This window comes from Rhinolophus ferrumequinum, chromosome 6 (genome assembly GCF_004115265.2).
Source record: "Rhinolophus ferrumequinum isolate MPI-CBG mRhiFer1 chromosome 6, mRhiFer1_v1.p, whole genome shotgun sequence".
Classification (NCBI taxonomy): domain Eukaryota; kingdom Metazoa; phylum Chordata; class Mammalia; order Chiroptera; family Rhinolophidae; genus Rhinolophus; species Rhinolophus ferrumequinum.
Genome location: NC_046289.1, coordinates 54,227,404 through 54,247,109, shown reverse-complemented (window position 1 = coordinate 54,247,109; position 19,706 = coordinate 54,227,404). Strand labels below are relative to the sequence as shown.

The following is a 19,706-nucleotide window of genomic DNA, read 5'->3' as shown; positions in this document are numbered from 1 at the left end:
TTCATAACCCCTAGAAACCACTAATCAGTTTTCTATCTTTATAATTTTGTGATTTCAAGAATGTTATATAAATGGAATTATATAATATCTGACCTTTGGATATTGGCTTTTCCACTTCACATAACACCCTTGAGAATAATCAATACTTTATTTTTATTGCTGAGCAGTGTTTCATGATAAGGATGTATCACAGTTTAACTAGTCACCCGAGGTATATTTGTTTATTTTCAGCTTTTGGTTTTTAAAATAAAGCTGTTACGGATAATCATTTTTAAGTTATTGTGTATACATGTTTCATTTCCCTAAGATAAAAGCCCAGGAGTACAATTGCTGGATGTATTCTAAGTTTATCATTAGTTTTGTAAGAAGTGCCAAACTATTTTCAAGAATTACAATATTACTTTACATTGCCACAGACAATGTATGAGAGTCCCAGTTTCACTGCATTCTCTCTAGCACTTGGCATTGTCACTTTTTTTTTTAATTTTAGCTATCGTAATAGATGTGTAGAGACATTTCATCATGGCCTAATTTGCATTTCCTGAATATCTAGTCATAGTGATCATCTTTTAATGTGCTTGTTTGTCATCCATATATCCTCTTCCATGAAATATCTCTACATCTTTTGCCCATTTCCTAGTCATGTGTGTGTTTACTGCAAGTATTGAGAGTTCTTTATATATTGCAGGATATATATTATATATCCTTTATATATTGCAGGGTATATATTATATATCCTTTATTGGACATTTGGTTTGCAAATATTTATTACAGTTCATAGCTTATCTTTACATCCTCTTAAGAGCATTTTTCAAGAGCACAATTTTTAATTTTGATGAAGACCAAATTATTATTTTTTTCTTTTTTTGTCACGATTAAGAACTCTTCACTGAGCTGTATATCCTAAAGATTTTCTCCTAAGTTAACTAAGATTTTTATAATTTTATGTTTTACATTTAAATTTGATTCATTTGAAGATAATTTTTGCATCAGATGTGATATTTAGGCTGTGGATGGTAGTTTTTCCTTATAAATATCTAATTGCTCAAGCATCAGTTGTTGAAAAGTCTATTCTTCATTAAATTGCTTTTGCACCTTTGTCAAAAAATCAGTTGGCCATAAATGTTTGGGTCTATTTTTAGGTTCTCTATGATGTTCAGTTAATCAATGTATCATTTTGTCCAATGATACCACACAGTCTTGGTTACTGTAATTATAAAATAAGTCTTGAAATAGGGTAGAATAATTCCTCCATTCTTCTTTGTCAGAATTGTTTTAGCTGTTCTAGTTCCTTTGCCTTCCATATAGCTTTTAGAGATACCTTGTCTGTGGCTACAGAAAGTTCTTGCTGGGATTTTGATAAGAATTGAGTTAAATGTACATAAATAAATAATGTATAAAATATTTATATAATATAGTTTTGAGAGAATTGAAATCTTGCTATTTTAAGAATTGTAATCCAAAAACATGATATATCTCTGCATGTATTAATATTCTGCTTGATTACTTTTATCAGTATAGGGTGGGGGTTAAAGTTTGACACTAATTGTGGATTTGCCTACTTTTTCTTTAAGTTATATCAGTTTCGCGTCACATATGCTGCACTGTATTTGGTGCATACTCGTTTTGAATCACTATGTGTTTTTAATGGATTGACTCTTAAGTCATTATACAATGTGCCTTTCTGTCTTTGTTAGTTTTCTTTGTTCTGAAGTGCACGTTGTTATCTAATAACATAGTTACTACTCTTTTCTTTTGATTAATATTTGTGTGGTATTTCTTTTTCCAACTGTTTACTGTCAACCTACCTATGTCATTATACTTGAATTGAGTTCCTTGAAGACAGCATACAGATGGGTCATGATTTATAATCCACTCTTTTAAGCTCTGTCTTTTATTTGATATATTTAGATGATTTATATGTAATGTAACTATTGATATGTTAGGGACTAAACCAGCTATTTTGTTTTTTGTCTTCTGTTCTTTCTGGTTTTCGTATCTTTTTCATACATTGCTATAGATTACTTGGGTATTTTTTCTATCTTTTAATGTAGTTGTTTTAAGGAACTTCTCTAGGTATTGCATTATGTATATATTTTTGGTATCTGACTTAAAAAGTTTCCATAAACAAAAACAACACAAAATTTTTATCTGAGAATTTTGAAGATGAAAAGTCTGATACTGGTTTTATTGTGCTAAAGTCAAGGTATTAGCACAGATGTATTTCCTTCTGGAAGCTTGGGGAAGAATCTGTTTTCATGACTTTTCCAGGTTCTAGGTGCTACTCTTACTTCTGGGTTCATGACTATCTTCCTCCATCTTCAAAAACAGCAACAGTATGTGGAACTTTTTCACATTGCCTCACTTGGACCTCACACTTCTACCTCCCTCTTTTAAGGTCGCTTGTGATTACATTGGACTCACCAGATAACCCTGGATAATATTGCTATATTGCGATCAGCAGATTAGCAACATAATTTCATCTGCAAATTTAATTCCCCTTTTCCATGTTATATAAAATATTCAGGTTCAAAGGATTATAAAATGGTCATTTTGGGGTTGGGCTATTATTCTGCCTACTATATATATATATATATATATATATATATATATATATATATATATATATATAATTTATCAAAGTCTGCAGGTATATACATTTTACCCATTGAAGTGAAGTGCAGAAATCTTATCTCCCTCTGTTGCTTTACTCTCTCACATTTAAAGTGGAATTGTCTTAAACATTTCCTCTATACATTGAGAACCACATTAGATAGTAATATAATTTTTTTTTAACCATCAAGCATAATATAGACACCTCAAAAGTAGAAAAGAAAGTATATTGTATTCACCCAGTTTTGTTTTTAACATGTTCTCTCTTCTTTCTGGATTTTGAAGATTCCTTTTTTGTCATTTCCTTTCTGCTTAGAAAATTTTCATTAGCCATTGATTTAGAGTAGATCAACTGGTTTTGAAGTCTCATAGCTTTCTTTCGTTTGATAGTATCTTGATTTCCTTTTCATTCTTGAGGATATATTTGCATTGAATGTGGAATCCTGAGTTAATGATCTCTTCTTTCAGCACTTGAAAAGTTTTTTGCCACTTCCTTCTAGACTTTATGGTTTCCAATAATATATACATTTTCATTCACATTGTTTTGTCCTATATGAAGGTGGACAACTAAGTTTGCGAACTCATCCTAGAAAAAATGCTACATACCTCTTTGCTGAATATCACTATGATCACCTTCAAATTATTCCCCTTGGGAAACTATTCATGACATCAATGCCTAGTCCACCCTTCAAAGCAATTTTGGAACTCTTTGTCTGGAATGACCATCAGAGCTGTCATTGTATTACCCTTGATGTCCTGAACGTCATCAAAATGTCTTCCTTTCAATGTTTCCTTTATATTTGGGTAAAGAAAGAAGTCATTGGGGGCAAGACCAGATGAGTAGGGAGGGTGTTCTAATACAGTTATTTGTTTGCTGGCTAAAAACTCCCTCACAGACAGTGCCATGTGAGCTGGTGCATTGTTGTGATGCAAGAGCCATGAATTGATGGTGAAAAGTTCAGGTCTTCTAACTTTTCATGCAGCCTTTCCAGCACTTCCAAGTAGTAAACTTGGTTAACTGTTTGTCCAGTTGGTACAAATTCATAATGAATAATCCCTCTGATACCAAAAAAGGTTAGCAACAAGTTGGTGAACTTAATTGTCAGACCTTGTAAAATGAGAACTACCAGATGACCCAGAAATGAAATTTCTGCGTATTTATCCAAAGAAAACATAAACACGAATTTGCAAAGAGATATGCACTCCTATATTGATTGCAGCATTATCTTCAGTAGCCAAGGTATGGAAGCCACCAAGGCGTCCATCAATAGATAAGTGGAAAATGAAGTGTATGTGTGTATATATGTATACGAGTAATTTGTTGAGGAATCTCCATACTGTTTTCCATAGTGGTTGCACCAGTTTATAATCCCACCAACAGTACATGAGTGTTCCCTTTTCTCCACATCCTTGACAACATTTGTTCTTTATCTTTTTTATAACCATTCTAACTGATATGAGATGATACCTCGTTGTGGTTTTGATTTGCATTTACCTGATGATTAGTGGTGTTGAACATTTTTTTCATATATCAGTTAGCCATCTTCGTCTTTGAAGAAATGTTTGTTCAGTTCTTCCCATTTTTTTAAATCAAATTACTTTTAATGTTATGTTATATGATTTTCTTAAATATTTTGGATACCAATCCCTTATCAGACACATCATTGATATTTTCTAGTGTGTTTTAGTATTTTTTAATTTCCGTTCTGATCTTTATTATTTTATTCCTTCTACTTACTTTGGGTTTTATTTATTCTTCTTTTTCTAGTAACTTAGGTGTAAAATTAGACTGTTTATTTGGGATTTTTCTTGTTTCTTATCACTATGAACTTCCCCGAGAATTGCTTTTGTTGCATCCCATAGATTTTGGAAAATTGTGTTTCCATTTTCATTCGTCTCAAGGTAATTTTTGACTTCCTCATTTACACAGTGGTTGTTTAGTGACATGTTGTTTAGTCTCCATGTGTTTGTATTTTTTCCAGTTTTGTTTGTGTAACTGAGTTCTAATTTCATGCTTTTATGATCAGAAATATGCTTAAATATAATTTTAATCTTGAATTTGACACTTGTTTCTGCACAACAAATGAAAGAGAGAGAGCATGTAGAAAAGGATAAGAGAGACAGAGAAGGGGTAATCATGGGAACCCTACCCTGAGGGAACAATTTGCAGTAGGGAGGCATATCACTGAGCACAGTCTGGGGTGCTCTGAGACACAGCGACAGAACAGGGTTTTAAAGGGCACCTAGACACACATGGGGAGGAAATTCATTTAATAACCCCAAGGCTCTTGCCAAACAGCTGGGGAACTGTGGGAACTCTCAGAATTTGCAGGATCTCTCCAGGACCACTCTCCAGTGAGCATTATTGTTTACGTTCCCCTATTCCTAGATGGCATGGGTGGAGCTAAGTCCAAGAGCTCTAGCTGACCTACAAGGCCACCACAGCAAAATCTGGGCCACTTTTACGAGGGCTCATTCCAACCCGAGCCTACTGGACTGCCAGGGTGCCACAGGAGCCACATGTCCCAGGCCACTGTACCCCACACCCTCTCTAGACCTGGCCACCTGGCCCCACCAGGGCAACCTACACCTCCACCCCACCCTCCCACCCCGCCCCCAGCCGTGTGCTCCAGGAAACTCTGGCCCGTGCTTGCCCCAGCTCCAACCAGCCTGCCAGGGCACCCTCGGTGCTTCACATGACTGCTTTGGCAGCAGCCACATTACCAAAGCCATGCGTGTGGCATTTAGAGTCTAATATAAATAACAAATTTCTTAATAGATTATTTAAAGACTGTCATGCTATGAACTCTATTCATCTACCTTTCATTTTTAAAAATTCTTTACTATCACACTCCCATGTTTCCATCCCCAATACTCTATACTCTTTCAAGCTTCAATGCCTTTACAAATTCTTTTCACTATGCCAACAATGCTTTCATTCATCTGACAAACAGCCATTCATAAATCATCTTCCCCATGAATTCTTTTCAAAACCAATATCCTTTCTGGTTGCAGAGTTAGGGGATCTTTTCTCTGTGCTCCATTATCACTTTGTTCATCTCTTTCATAAATTCATATTATATTGTGTTGTCACTGTGACTGAAGTTTTTAGGTTACCCCCATAGCCCATAAATTAACAAGAAAGTGCATGAGATATGAGTTACGTTAGCATAAATCTCTCACTCTGTGCCTACCCCATCGCATTCAGAATTATGACTGAAATGTGAGTCACGTCAAAGTGCTTTCTCTGCCTGATAACATCTAACAAATATCGATACCTCTCAAGACAGTTGAGATAATTCAATAAAATAACAGATAAAGTGCTTTGCAGAATATCTAGCACATAGTAGGTGTTCTAAGGTTAATGACAACTAAACACTCCTCTGATTACATTGTAGTCTTTTGTCTGAACTGTTTTCAGCTCCCATATCTTAATTTTCAGGCATACAATATATGCTCTAAAGTCATATATATTTTGACATAGTGATAAATAAGCCAAAGCTATCTCCAAAGCAGACAGTGAGCAATGTTATTACCAGAGGGAGATTTATATTATCATTGAAGGGCTTTAGGGCAAAGAGGTTTAAGAAAATTGCTAAGCTAGATACAACTATAGAAATCAATTTTTTTTTTACAAATTTTGATCTCCTCCATTAAAATTTCCTTCAGAAGCTATGTTATAATGGTAAATACTGAGAAAAAACACAATATTTACTTTTATCTTAAAAAATTGTGAAATTAAGTATCTCAAATTTAGGCATTATGTGTTACATTTAAATATTCATTTTTGGTGGTAACTCGGGAGTAAATAGCTCTTGTTATACAGAAATTAATCAAACATACAAAAACAAAACCATAGAATTAGAGCTAGAAGCTTTAGATATATACAGGTCGAACCTATTTCACTTATATATTCATATGAAGGAAAACTGAGGGCTAAGAATGTCACATGTTGCTTTAAATCACATTAATTTTTTTTCTCAGGGATGCTCACATAAGAATCTCTGATGGGCTTATTACTTAGGAGACGCACGTATATTATATGCATTTCTATAAGCTGAGAGTTTTAGTTTTTTAGGTTCCCATGAAGCATTGTTGAATAGTGTTATTCACCTAATATATATTTTCTAAGTTTTCCAAAAAAAAATTAATTGCCCGTTTATGGAATTTTGATACATTAAAAATAGACAGTCAAAGAACCTCACTTTAATCCCATTTATAGAGGATGTTTCACTATAAAATAGATAGATGTACTATGGTCCTATATATATTAACAACATTAAGTCGCTGAACTGCAAAGTGACGTTGTTGTGAGATGTAACCCCTAAAGTCTGACTTCTAAGAAAAGGAGCATTGGAAGCAGCATTATATGGAGTATTCAGCATGTAATTATAGGGGTTTAACCAGAATTTGACTAAGCAAAACAACTGTGTGTAGAATAAAAGGAAATTAATTCATCAGGAAACAAAGCCATCATGAGTGAGTGTGTGTACTGGCTACATATATATGTAACATGTAAAATTTTATATGTGCATATAGTTATATATTAATATATATGCATATAGTTACATATATGTATACAGTACATGCATATGTGTGTAAATAACATAAACATTTTTTACATTTTATATAGCCTTTTAAATCCACTTATTTTAATTATTGCACCAAGATCATAGAACATAATTTTCAGCCCATACTTCTATACTTGACCATATACATCTTTTTCCAATTTTTTTTATTGTAAATAATAATAGAGATCTTTACACATGGACTTCTTTTCAGTATTTACAATTATATTAGTTTGCTAGGGATGATATAATAAAGACCTAGAACAACAGGAATTTATTGTCTCACAGTTCTGGAGGCCAAAAGTCTGAGATCAAGGTGTGTTGACAGGACCATACTACCTCTGAAAGTGTTAGGGGAGAATCTGGCCAGGCCTCTCTCTTCGCTTCTACATAGTAGGTAGTTCCTTGGCTTACGACAGCCTAACTCCAATTGCTACATGATGTTTTCTTGTCTGTGCACGTCTCCTTTTTACAAGTTTTGTCCCCTTGGACTGGGGACAAGCCTACTCCAGTATGACTTCATCTTATCTAACTATATCTGCAACAACTCTATTTCCAAAGAAGGCTACATCCTGAGTACTGGGGGTTAGGCCCTCCGCATGTGAATTTGGGGGAACACAATTCAATCCATAACAAAAACAATTTCCTTAGAATTCCTAGAAATTTCAAAAAAGAAATCTCCTCATCAAAACAAAGTCTATTGCTAGATATCACTAAAAGTTTCTGAAATTATTATAATTTTCACTGTCATCAACCATACAACAGTGTCTGATTTAGGACATCATCAACAGCCTGGGGAATTATTTTTAATATCATCAAAACATCATTATTCTAATCTTCGCTGATTTTATAGTCATGATTTGGCATAGTTCTGATGAATTGGATCATTTTTCGTGCTTATTTACCATTGTTGCCTTCTAATTTGTAAATTATCTAGTCACATTCTTGAGCATTTAGTTATTGGGACGTTAGAGTCAATTTTTATAGACATGTAAGTTCTTTTTTTTTTAATTTATTGGGGGGATAATTGTTAGTAAAATTACATAGATTTCAGGTGTACAATTCTGTATCACATCATCTATAAATTACATTGTGTGTTCACCACCCAGAGTCAGTTCTCCTTCCATCACCATATGTAAGTTCTTTTTTTTATACTGAACATATTAAGTAATATCTTTTCAGGAAATATATGTTATTTTTAATTGTTTTTCTATACAGAAGTACTAAATGGACATAACAAATTTATCAAACTTTGTGGTTTCTTTTACCTCTAAGTTTAAACATTTTTTCTCATTCCATAGGGTTAATAAATATTCTTTTCTACTTTTACTTGCTTTTCTTTTATATTTAATTATTTAATCCATCTAAAACTTCATGGGATATGTGTGAACTGAGAATACAAATGAATATTACAGATACTTAATCTATGGTCTAGGTATCACTTGACTACTATTTCTCTTTGTCTTTAATGAGACTATATCGTTTCTTATTGAATTCTTAAGTATAAGGGTTTATTAGCTAATTTTATATTTCACTGATTTACAAGTATTTATCTATTATTTTGCCAAGACCATAATATTTTAGCTTTTATAGATTTTTAATATTTGTATATACGCTCTCCTCATAATTTTAATATTAAAAAGTCTTAGATGTTTTCACTTATTAATTCGGTTACGCTTGAAATTAGGGTAATTCAAATTAGAAGTTGCCATTAGGGTTTTCACTGTTAAATCTATAAATCTGTTAGAAAACAGTTCATCCTCACTATACAGGAAGATGAAATAAATTTCTTTTATTCATATCTTTAGATACGTACTTCCATATGGTGGTGTAGCTTATTAGAAGTTGTTCATTCAGTGTCCAGTAAACATTTATTGGTCGTCTACTATATTTCAGAAATGTGGTAGAAGTAAAGAAAAGAAGGTTAAAAAATTCTCAAGAAGCTGGTATCTACATAAAAGGATTGCAGATAAGGAAACTGGCAAAGGATGAGGCTGAGACAGGAGGGATACACAGTATGCAGTGTTTATGTACAAAGGCCACAAATCCCTGAGAAGTGACAAGTTTTCAGGAAGCGGGATGATGCTTCAACTGAGTTTTGGAGGCTGACAGGCAGTTAGCCAGATGAATATGGGCAGCACTTGTTTAGGGGAAGAAAATGGAAAATTCAAAGGCACACAGGTATCAAAGAGCTTGGCTAAAGATGAAAGAGCAGGAACTTAATTGTGGCCAAAGTGTAGGATGTGAATGAGGATTGATGAGCAAAGAGCCTGCAGTGGATGCGGATTTCATTTTCTTTCATGTGGGCATTGGGTAACATTGGTGGGTTTTAAAAAGAGAAGAGATGTGATTGTATCTGTATTTTAGAAAGGTTTCAAAGGGGAATATATAACAGGTAGACGAGAAAGAAGTAAAAGTGAACAAAAAGGGTTTGCTGTTAATTAATAAAAATATGCATTCAATGAATGAATGAATAAAACATTGAATGAATCAGTGAATGAAAAAATTGAAATGTATGATCAAATTTAGCAGCTGAAAAATAATTGATGGCTTCTTTAGAATTACCTTTATTCAGTGGGATGGTTAATATGGAAGCCAGTTATGAATGGGAGACAATGCCAGGTATTGAATATGTGAAATCAGATCTCATGTCATTGTTTTCCAAGCTGGTAATTGCTAGTATATGGGAAATAACTTACTATTGCTATTCTGTTTATGCATTGGTTATATATGTTCACTTTAGTAACTATTTTATTAACCCTAATACATTTCCAAGTAATTTTTTTTGTTATCTGGGTTTAAAATTATAATTCCTCAAAATAATAACAACTTTTTCTCCTGCCTTCTAGCACTTATATTGTTGTTTTTTTTCCTATTTCATGTTTCAATATATTGTCAGAATTTCCAGAAATAAGTTGATGGTAGTAGACATATTTGTTTTGCTGTTAAGAATAGGGATGCCCTAATATTTCATTCTTAAATTGATGACTTTGAAAGTAAGATTTTTTTTTGACATATTAAACTTTAGAATTGAAATGAGTTTTCCTGTTTAAAAAAAATCGGTTTTTAAATTGTATCAAATGACTTTTTGGAACCTAATGAAATGCAGATACATATTATCTGACCAGTTGATAAATATTAAATTATTGATTCCATTATTTTAAATCGTGCTTGTGATAAAATCTTTATGGATATAATATATTCTTCTGATGTAATACTGAATTTTATTTTCTATATTTTATTCCGAATTTAAAAATATTTATAGCCATAAATAAGATTGGTCTTCTATACTTTACCCTGATTTATATTCAAAGATATAACCCTGAGATGTTGTACAATCTCTTAAATATTGCACAAAAATATTTAGTTATGATCATTAATCTACAATTAATGATTCAAGAAAACAAATACATTTCAGATTTTCATCAGTAAAGGTCATCATTGAGCTACGTGACCTGGGACAAATCTTTATCTCTCTGGAGCTCATCTATAAAAATGAGGGGTTTGTACTCCGTGAACCCCATGGTCACTACAGCCCTAGTTTTCTGCCAACTTGTATTCATAGAGAAGTCCCTTCAGCTTTATGCTAATAAGCAAAGCTGAATTAATTAGTTTAAGAGCAATAGGACTATGAAAGGTGGAAATGGACCATGCCATGGTGACACTGGCAGATTTAGACTTGAGTTACAAAAAAAAAAAATTAGTCAGTTGTTAATCTACTTGGGCCCCTCAAGAAATGTTGACCCTGTGCTTTATCATAAATTGTACTAAAGAACTGTACACCAGCCACCTCTCTCTGTTTTGATCAACTCATGAATCAGTAGATCTAAAGGGCAGTGTATGGGGGACCAGGAGCCTTGGTTCTGTGTCCCACTTCTGCCATATGCTAGCTTTGTGATCTTAAGTCACTTAAACCCTTCAGGCATCAGTTTTTTCTTATTTGCAAAATGGAATATATTAGTCTTGTACCTCTTATGTTTTATGATATGAGAGGCCATAAATAAATAATCCCTTAATAAGACATTTTTCTATGGTCATCTGAGGTTTACTTTTACATATGCTTATCTAAATTGACGCTCTCAACAATGTTTGGAGGCAAACAGGCAAAGTATTGGTGACCTTATTGCAGAGTTAGGTCTAGACTCTAGAGAATTTGGGAGTTTGCACTGTGTGCTTACTATGTGGCAGAGCCTCAGCTGGAGCCTAAGACTTCTGATTGTTCAACTGTGTTCTTTTCTTTGTATGACACATTGTCTTTCATTAATCCTGTAATCACCCTTTGATACTTTTCAAGCATTCTGGCACATTTTTCAGCTCTTTAAATTATGACCAACTAACCCTCTTTCCTTGGAGCTCAGTCTTGAAATTCTGTTCATTTATGATTTTAAATAATGTAACATAGTAACACTTTGTTCATGTATATGTTTGAATGATTTCTTGAAAAGTACTCCATCTAACATTTATCCCTTCTTTTCCTGATTCTCTTTCAGATAGCAGTTCTGTGGATGAAAAGGTTTTAAATCATACTTTTTCTTCCCTCCTGAGGGATCTTGTCTTTTGTACATGTTTGTTTGTGACATATTAGACCTGTTTTGGTTCTTCTGTTTTAGTTGTGAAATGTGCATGTTATCCCAGCTTTCCATTCTTTGGTTGTCCTTTAAGTGTGCCCCCAATATGTTGCATTTATGAAGAGGTTACCCCTTGCCAGCTGCGCTTACTTTAGCTTATACTTGCCAACCTAGGGGTCTGCTACGGTCAAACTCAGCATCTGTTCCTATGTCTGGCTCATCATGATCTCCATGACTTATCCATGATCTTCACTGTACATATCCAGTTTTAAGGGCCAATAGTATTTTGAATATGATATATTTTCCTGGACTCTGCCAGTGCTTTTGTTTAAATGCTGACGGCTAATTTCAAAACCTCCACTCACAAAAACACAACAGCTTTGACTTGGAGCTGACCCTGCTTAGCATCTGTCATACTAGGTGTTATGTGTCTAGTGCAGTTGACCCATGTCCCAAATCCCCCGATACACAATGACGGTATGCTAAAAGTCTGTTTGTTTTCTTTTGTTTTTTCTCGTTTTTTATTTAAGGCTCGAATAGTAAGTGGCCATGATTTGGATGCTTCCAAATTCTCTGCACTCCAGGCATTTGGTGGGTAAGTACATTCATAAACTTTCTAATTCATTCCTTCATAAGCGGTACTTGGCTGTGCTCTGGACATACGCGTTTTGAATGCAAGAGGTTGCATGATGCTATAATAAGCTAGCTTCACTGTTGCTTTCTTTTTTTCACAGTAAAGTAGCTCATAGTGTTTTTTAAAAAAGAATGTATCGATGTATGTATGTAGAGTTATATGTACATGTATGTATATTTAAAGAAGTCGAAATCACCTAACCAGGTTAGCATTGACATTATCGTTCCATACACAAATACAAACACATAATTTTATATAAATGAATTCCTATTAATAATTAATACTATCTTTTGATCTGCTTGTTTGCATTTAACGATATGTGTGTGAACATTTTTCTATGCAATAAGTTCATGAATGTAATCTCCACTGTTTTATTGTTAAAATTCATAGACAGATAAAAGTTTTTAAAATTTAGTTACAAAAATAAGGTATGAATTATATGCTTTCCATCAAATACTACAACAAAAAGCAAACGATCGTCTTTAATGCCCATAGTCGCACGTTAGTATCAGTTTGATGTACGTGTTCATTGGCCTATTTCTGTGTGCTTGCATATATATATTTGTTAATATAAAATAGTAGCTTTGTATTGTGTATGTGTGTGCATTTTACCTCAATTAGGCTACTCTATATTTAAATTAAAAAGCACTGATTTATTGCTGACTCTGTAGCCGATACTGTTAGAACTGTGTCGTGTATTATAACTAATTTGATCCTTACAATGGTCCTACGAGGTAAGTACTATTTTGACCTTGATTTTACAAATGAGGAAACCTATGTATAAAATAGTTTATAAAATAACTTTCCCTTCATACAGCTAGTAAGTGGCAAAATCAGCATTCAAACCCAGTTAGTCTAGTTCCAGAGTGTGTGATCTTAATTACTGTGCCATATTGCTTCTGGAACTGGCAATTTCATTTTTCCTTTCCTTTTCCTTTTTCCATCTAACAACATGTTTTGAAAAACTTACCACTTCCTTATTTGTAAGTGATACAAATATTTTAAAATATGTATGTAATGTTCATTTTTTATTAATTAATTTTTCAAGAGTATTTCTAGGTGTCATTATTGTAAATTATGCTGTAGCAAACCTATAACACATTTTGAAAGTGTAATGTGTTGACCAAAGCTTATGCATAGTATAGACAGACAGATTGACAGGTCAGTTTTACAAGTGTTGACATTTTGACACATTTGTGTACAACAGAAATAGAAGAAAATTTTAGATACATGTTTTGGGTTGTTTTTTTTTTTTTAAGGCAAATCAATAGTTCAGTTATGTTTTACAATACTCTAATTATTCAAAAAATGAATCTTTCATTAAATATATCCACGTTACTTATTTTAAATTAAACATGTAAATTTTAAATTTAAAGCTCCTAGAAAATAACATATACCATTTTTATTTTTTCCAAATAAAAGTTAGATGTTACTATATCTATAAATTATTTAGTATCCTTAAGACAAATATGTGAAGAATTACATTCTTATTGTAATGTTGCGATGATTTAAATGTTATGAGTACCAACTATGGTAAAATATCACTATAGATTATCCATAGAAAATTCAGGTAATAAATAGATTACTCTCTCATCCCCACACCACACATACTGTCTCTTTCTTTAAGTTTTCTAGAAAATGATAACCTTTCCATTCACTTTTTCAAGTTATCTTAGAAAATCATTAAGTTGAGTTCCAATTTAATAATGAAAAATGTTGTGTGTCGTCATCTTGGAAGCGTATCTAAGTTTATGATCTTATACTTCCTGCATCTTCTCATTGCCTATGCCATCCATCACTTCATAACAACTGGCTTTCCTAACTCATGTCTGAACATGGACTTGGGTTATTGTCAAAGCAACAGAGTTAACCTACATCCATGTTTTTGTTAAGTGCAAGCTATGCAATGTCTAGCTAAAACAGTTCATCTCTGCATTTTGAATAGATCTTTTCCACCTCATTTTTCCAGAAACTGCCTATTTCAAAGACTTGTCAAGGGGTTTTGGAATTACGATGGTACGGGAAAAGGGTGAGAATTTTCAGTCATCCAGACAATGTGCCGTTATCTGCATGCTTATCTCCTCTTGAAGAATCTTGAAGGATACATTGAAGTAAAGCCTTCAGTCACAGCCTCTTTCAGAAAGATTTGCTTCTTGTTCTACTTTTCCTATACATATTTTGAAGTTTTTTTTTAATATAAAATGAAGTATTACTACAATTATTCTAAAGGTATAAATTCTATGGTCCTGGGAAACTGAGACAAGCAGACTTTCAAAATAGGGAGTCATTGCTTCTTCTTGACAATGCTACTACATCCTTCACTCCTCTACCGTCAATGCCCCTCATCAGTTCAGAGCCAAACCACAGTCGTCATTTCCTTCCCTTTCTCAAGTGTCAAGGAAAAAACAATCCATACACACTGAAACAAGAGATGGAGTTAACAATGCTGCTTTTTGATTCCTACTCATCTCTCTGTGCATTTTTTGTAAATGTTCCTGGAGAAGACATGCCAAATTTTATTCTGTTTTTTCCATCTGTCACAATAAATTTAGGCAGACTCTGGAAAAGGAATTGGGAGACGTAGAGAAAAAAGATGAACAGAAAAAAAGGAAGAGGGAGAAGGCTGGAAGGATAAATGTTTACGCAAAATCATTAAATTTAACAATTTACATCTCCCACTGGTTTTACAGGAGTTGGTGACTTTTGTCATATTTGTAAGTTCAGAGTCAGACCAGAAGCACATGCCAAAATGATATTAGAAAAATACAACAACTTTTTTAGAGGAAACATCTCAGAGATAAAGTGAAGAGACAGCAGAAATAGACAAGAAGAGCCTTTGGACCATGATATGGGACTGACATCCATGAAAGGAAAAGGGAAGGAAAGAATGGGTATGAAAAACCTTAAACTGACTGAAATGAGGCTATAAGAAAGTGTCAGTTAGATCAATGGGAAGTCTTAGAAAAAAGGCTGCCTCTTCGAGGAGTCCTAGATTGAGCATAACTGGTCATTTCTATTACCTCCACCATGTTCAATCATTGGTTGGGAGCAGCTTGAGGAGAGTGGCCATGGGATTACTGCTGCAGTGTATTCTGGGGATGTGGTAGCTGAAGATCGTCATCCAGCTGCACTTCTCTAAGATTTTCTCTGAGGGATATCTGAGTGATACATGCCCATGGCTACCCAGCATCTGATAAGTCACTTGGATGAAATTACTTTAGTGAGTGAAGTCACACAAGTAACTTCTCAAATATGAATGACTTTTTAACAATTAGAATGATACTCCCTTCATTACTTTGATTGCATATGACATAAATTCACCATTCCCTGGACATTTGTAGTCAGAGTTTCATTGGTTGCGTGATGAGCATTTCAAGGCGTGTGTGTGTGTGTGTGTGTGTGTGTGTGTGTGTGTGTGTATATATATATATATATATATATATATATATATATATATTATTTCTTGTTTTCTTTCTAGTCTCAAGGTACCAGCCTTGTCTACACCCGAATTCAGGAAAATCTGTAAAACAGTGGTGGGGATAAGGGAAAGACAGATAGTTTGGGAATAATGATATTCGTCGTCTTTGTTCTCTTTCTTCTCGAGTCATTTAAGTTCTTGCAGGATTGTTCTCATGGAACTATGTGAAAGAAGGTTTATCCCGTGCCCATAGTTCAGAACTAGGCTATAGTAGTTCCTTTTTCCCCAGGAATCTGGTGATTGCTTTCCAACCACTACCAGGATTATTGAACCCTGTCAGGAAAGAGGTGATTGACCGAAGTGAGGAAAAAACAGAGGCAGGGGAAAAAGGAGAGATACCATGGAAGGGGAAAACACTGAGAGATTACCAAATAAAAAAAGGGAAGGTTCTTTTTAGACCTCATTTTCAATAGGTACAATTGAAAGAAAAATTGTATACATATGTAATATTTAACTGTGATTTCCAAGTTTGTTCAATCATTGCCATGTACAGATAATTTGACGAAGGTAAACAAGTCAATCATCACCAAAGTTCTGAACATTTCCTTTGTTCTTACATTATTGAAATAGTGGTTTTCCTTGTTGTTGTAAAACCTGACATGAGTTAGATTACACAATATATGGATATAGCTGGATTAATATATTTTTGATATTTCTATCATAGTTCTGACATTGCTTTTATATTTCTCTATAAAGTTTAGGAGGTTGCATACTGTCTTCATGCGCTCTTCCCTGCTCTTAGTCTTGGACTCCATGTTTAGCCAGGGCCTAACATCAGCCATTTAACATGGAACCTAAAGTAGTTCTTCCTCTCCAGGATCTCTTAACCCATTTTTTTCTCTTAGCAGCAGTCTTATATCTGGAAGCTGAGAACTTTTAGTTTTATTTTTTCCTATCTAGTCCATAAATCAGATTTTTGTCTCTCCCCTCAAGTAACTTCCTTATGTCTCAAAGAAAGGGCTAGAGATTCTCCTAAGCCTAGACAATGGCTGTTTCTACTGCTGTAATACCTCCTTTGGGTCAATGGTTTATCCTACGCAAACGTCCTTTCATTCCTGAATAAGTGTGCTAAGTATTATGAAAATGACAGCCCCCACAACAGTTTCCTTCAATCACAGTAACAGTTAATCTTTGGAGAAAAATGGAAGCCTTTGTTTTTCTTTGATTTTTTTTTTTTTCAGTTAATTGTTTTTATAGACGAGATCCTTTCCTTCCAGGGGATTTGGTACACAAGGAGTTCCCTATAGATTTAGATAAAAATTAATTAGGATTAAGGATGGTTAATTATAAAGGTTTGCAGATGCAAACAGGGTCTTCTTTCATAATCCACTATCGTATAGCATCACACTTATATTTTTTTCTACTTGTCTTTATTCATTTTGCCATCAATCTAGTTTTAGTCCTCAATACCTTTTACCTGGGTAATTGCAAACTGATCTTCCTTCATCCATTTCTTTTTCAAAATTAAATCCAACATATATACTGTTAAAGACTAATCTCCTTAAAGCGTAGTACTTTTCTGTTTAAATGTGTTTAATAGTTCCTCATTTCTGCAATGTGAAGTATGGATTTTTCTACATGGTTTTGAATACAATGTCTGACAATGAAGTTCACGAACTTGTTGCAACGCTGTTGCTAACATTTTTTTGATATCAGAGGGATTATTCATTATGAATTTGTACCAACTGGACGAACAACCAAGTTTACTATTTGGAAGTGCTGAAAAGGCTACGTGAAAAAGTTAGACGACCTGAACTTTTTGCCTACAATTCATGGCTCTTGCATTAGAACAATGCACCAGCTCACATGGCACTGTCTGTGAGGGAGTTTTTAGCCAGTAAACAAATCACTGTATTGGAACACATTCCCTACTCACCTGATCTGGCCCCCAATGACATCTTTCTTTACCCGAAAATAAAAGAAATATTGAAAGGGAGACATTTTGATGACATTCAGGACATCAAGGGTAACATGATGACAGCTCTAATGGCCATTCCAGAAAAAGAGTTCCAAAATTGCTTTGAAGGGTAGACTAGGCTCTGGCATCAGTGCATAGCTTCCCAAGGGGAGTACCTCGAAGGTGACGGTAGTGATATTAAAAAATGAGATATGTAGCACTTTTTCCTAGGACAAGTTTGCGAACTTAAATGTCAGAACTTATATGCTTCTTGATTTCTAGTTCTCTTTCTTTTTGCAATAGGGAAGTATTATCACGTTTTTTAATGGTCCCACTTGTTTGTGTCATTCCTGTGGTACATATGAATTTAAGTTACATAAGTCTAACAAGATTTGTATCCTTCAACTTTGATTTTAAACTCTTTAAAGGCAAATAATTGGTCATTTTCATTTAGGTTTCCTTCCATAAAGCTTATGATACTGCCTTGCCCATATGAGGATCTCATTCATAAATTAATCTTGCTTTAGCACGGCACTCTCTTAGATCAATGGGTTAGAATTGCTTCCTAGGACATTCAGGACTACTGCACTTTAAGAAAAAAAAAATTCTTGAAACAATCGTGGATTCAGGATAAGACACACATGAGAAGCACTGTGAGTTTTAAAAGCAGCTGAACGCACCCCCAAACTCAGTGTTACTAAGCCCTTACAGGAAAAAAAAAATAGAGGGATTTTTCTCACATTAGCTCTAACCCCAGTTGATGAGGCAGACACTGCTTTTGATTGTGAATCCTCTTTTTCTCTACTTTGGGGAAACTTTTGAAGGTTGCATTAAACAAGTCTATAAAATATTACTCTAATTATTCTGAAAGAAATGTTGTCCTTTCATTCTCTGATCTGAAGATCTTAGTGCTTTAGGACACCCTCGATACAAATTCACACTGTATTAAAGATGTTCCTCTAATCATCGCCATCATGACTTCCTTAGGAAGGAGACCTTTTGTAATGATGGAGTCACCTTTTTCACCTTGCTTTTTATCAAAGTAAGAAAAGGCATTGTCTTGCTTAGTCCCTCACAGGATGACCAAAATCTTGACATTTCTTAACCAACGTCAGACAGGGTCATGCCACCTGGTAGTTATATTCTCTAGAAAAGAATGTCATGTGAGTCTAGGGAAGTCCGAACCCTACCGCAAACTGATGGCACCAGGCCTGCTAGTCCTCCATCAGCACTCTGCCAGTAGTCTCCCCACCATGCAGACACATTATAGCCTCTATACCAAGGTGTGGCCTAGACACATAGCCTCTCGGTTAGGAAAGCTGACAGCAACAACGCCACATGCGTTCTAAAACCCTTGTGTTAAGAATTGGTTGGTAAGCTCTTAGCTTCCTGAGGCAAAAACAAACAAACATACAAACAAACAAACAAACAAACAAACAAACACATTTTGGTTTACCACCAGCAATCAGTTCCCTAGTTCAGGATCAAAAGAAAGCTTCCTAGGATTTCTTGGAAATTACTCAAGAAGCACTTGATATCTTCTCTATTTAGAAAATCATAGGGTCATTAGAGTACATTTTTATATTAGCCACAGAGATCAGATTAGCCCTCTCCTTCAGTGTGGGGCCCTATGAGACATGAAGACCACAATCATGGACCCCTTGTGAGCCACACAGTGGCATATTACCTATGGAAGTAAGGACACAGTTACTACAGTCTCAACCAGGCTTATAAATGCCATAGTTTCTGTGGCGTGGATTATACATCACTTGTAGGCATATTTTTTCTTACATGGGTAGTAACAAAGAATTTATAGTACTCCCTCAAAGGATTAAGAAAATAGAGCTGTTATGCTCAAGCTACTAATAGCTTATATTTCATAAAATTAGAGATTGACATCTTTTTTAATCATCTCATTGTAGCTTAACAGCCTTTTTTAATGAGTAGT

At 34.3% G+C, this 19,706-nt stretch overlaps 1 protein-coding gene across 5 annotated transcripts in view; it reads left to right on the top strand.

Annotated features, from left to right (window-relative positions):
- The window catches only part of UNC13C (unc-13 homolog C), a 498,413-nt gene that overhangs the window by 119,044 nt on the left and 359,663 nt on the right, over positions 1 to 19,706 (top strand). For all 5 annotated transcript variants that reach the window (XM_033109141.1, XM_033109144.1, XM_033109142.1 and 2 more), the window contains 2 exons: positions 11,672 to 11,694; positions 12,280 to 12,344. In XM_033109141.1, coding sequence (XP_032965032.1) covers positions 11,672 to 11,694; positions 12,280 to 12,344 — 88 coding nt within the window. The remainder of the gene's footprint in view (positions 1 to 11,671; positions 11,695 to 12,279; positions 12,345 to 19,706) is intronic.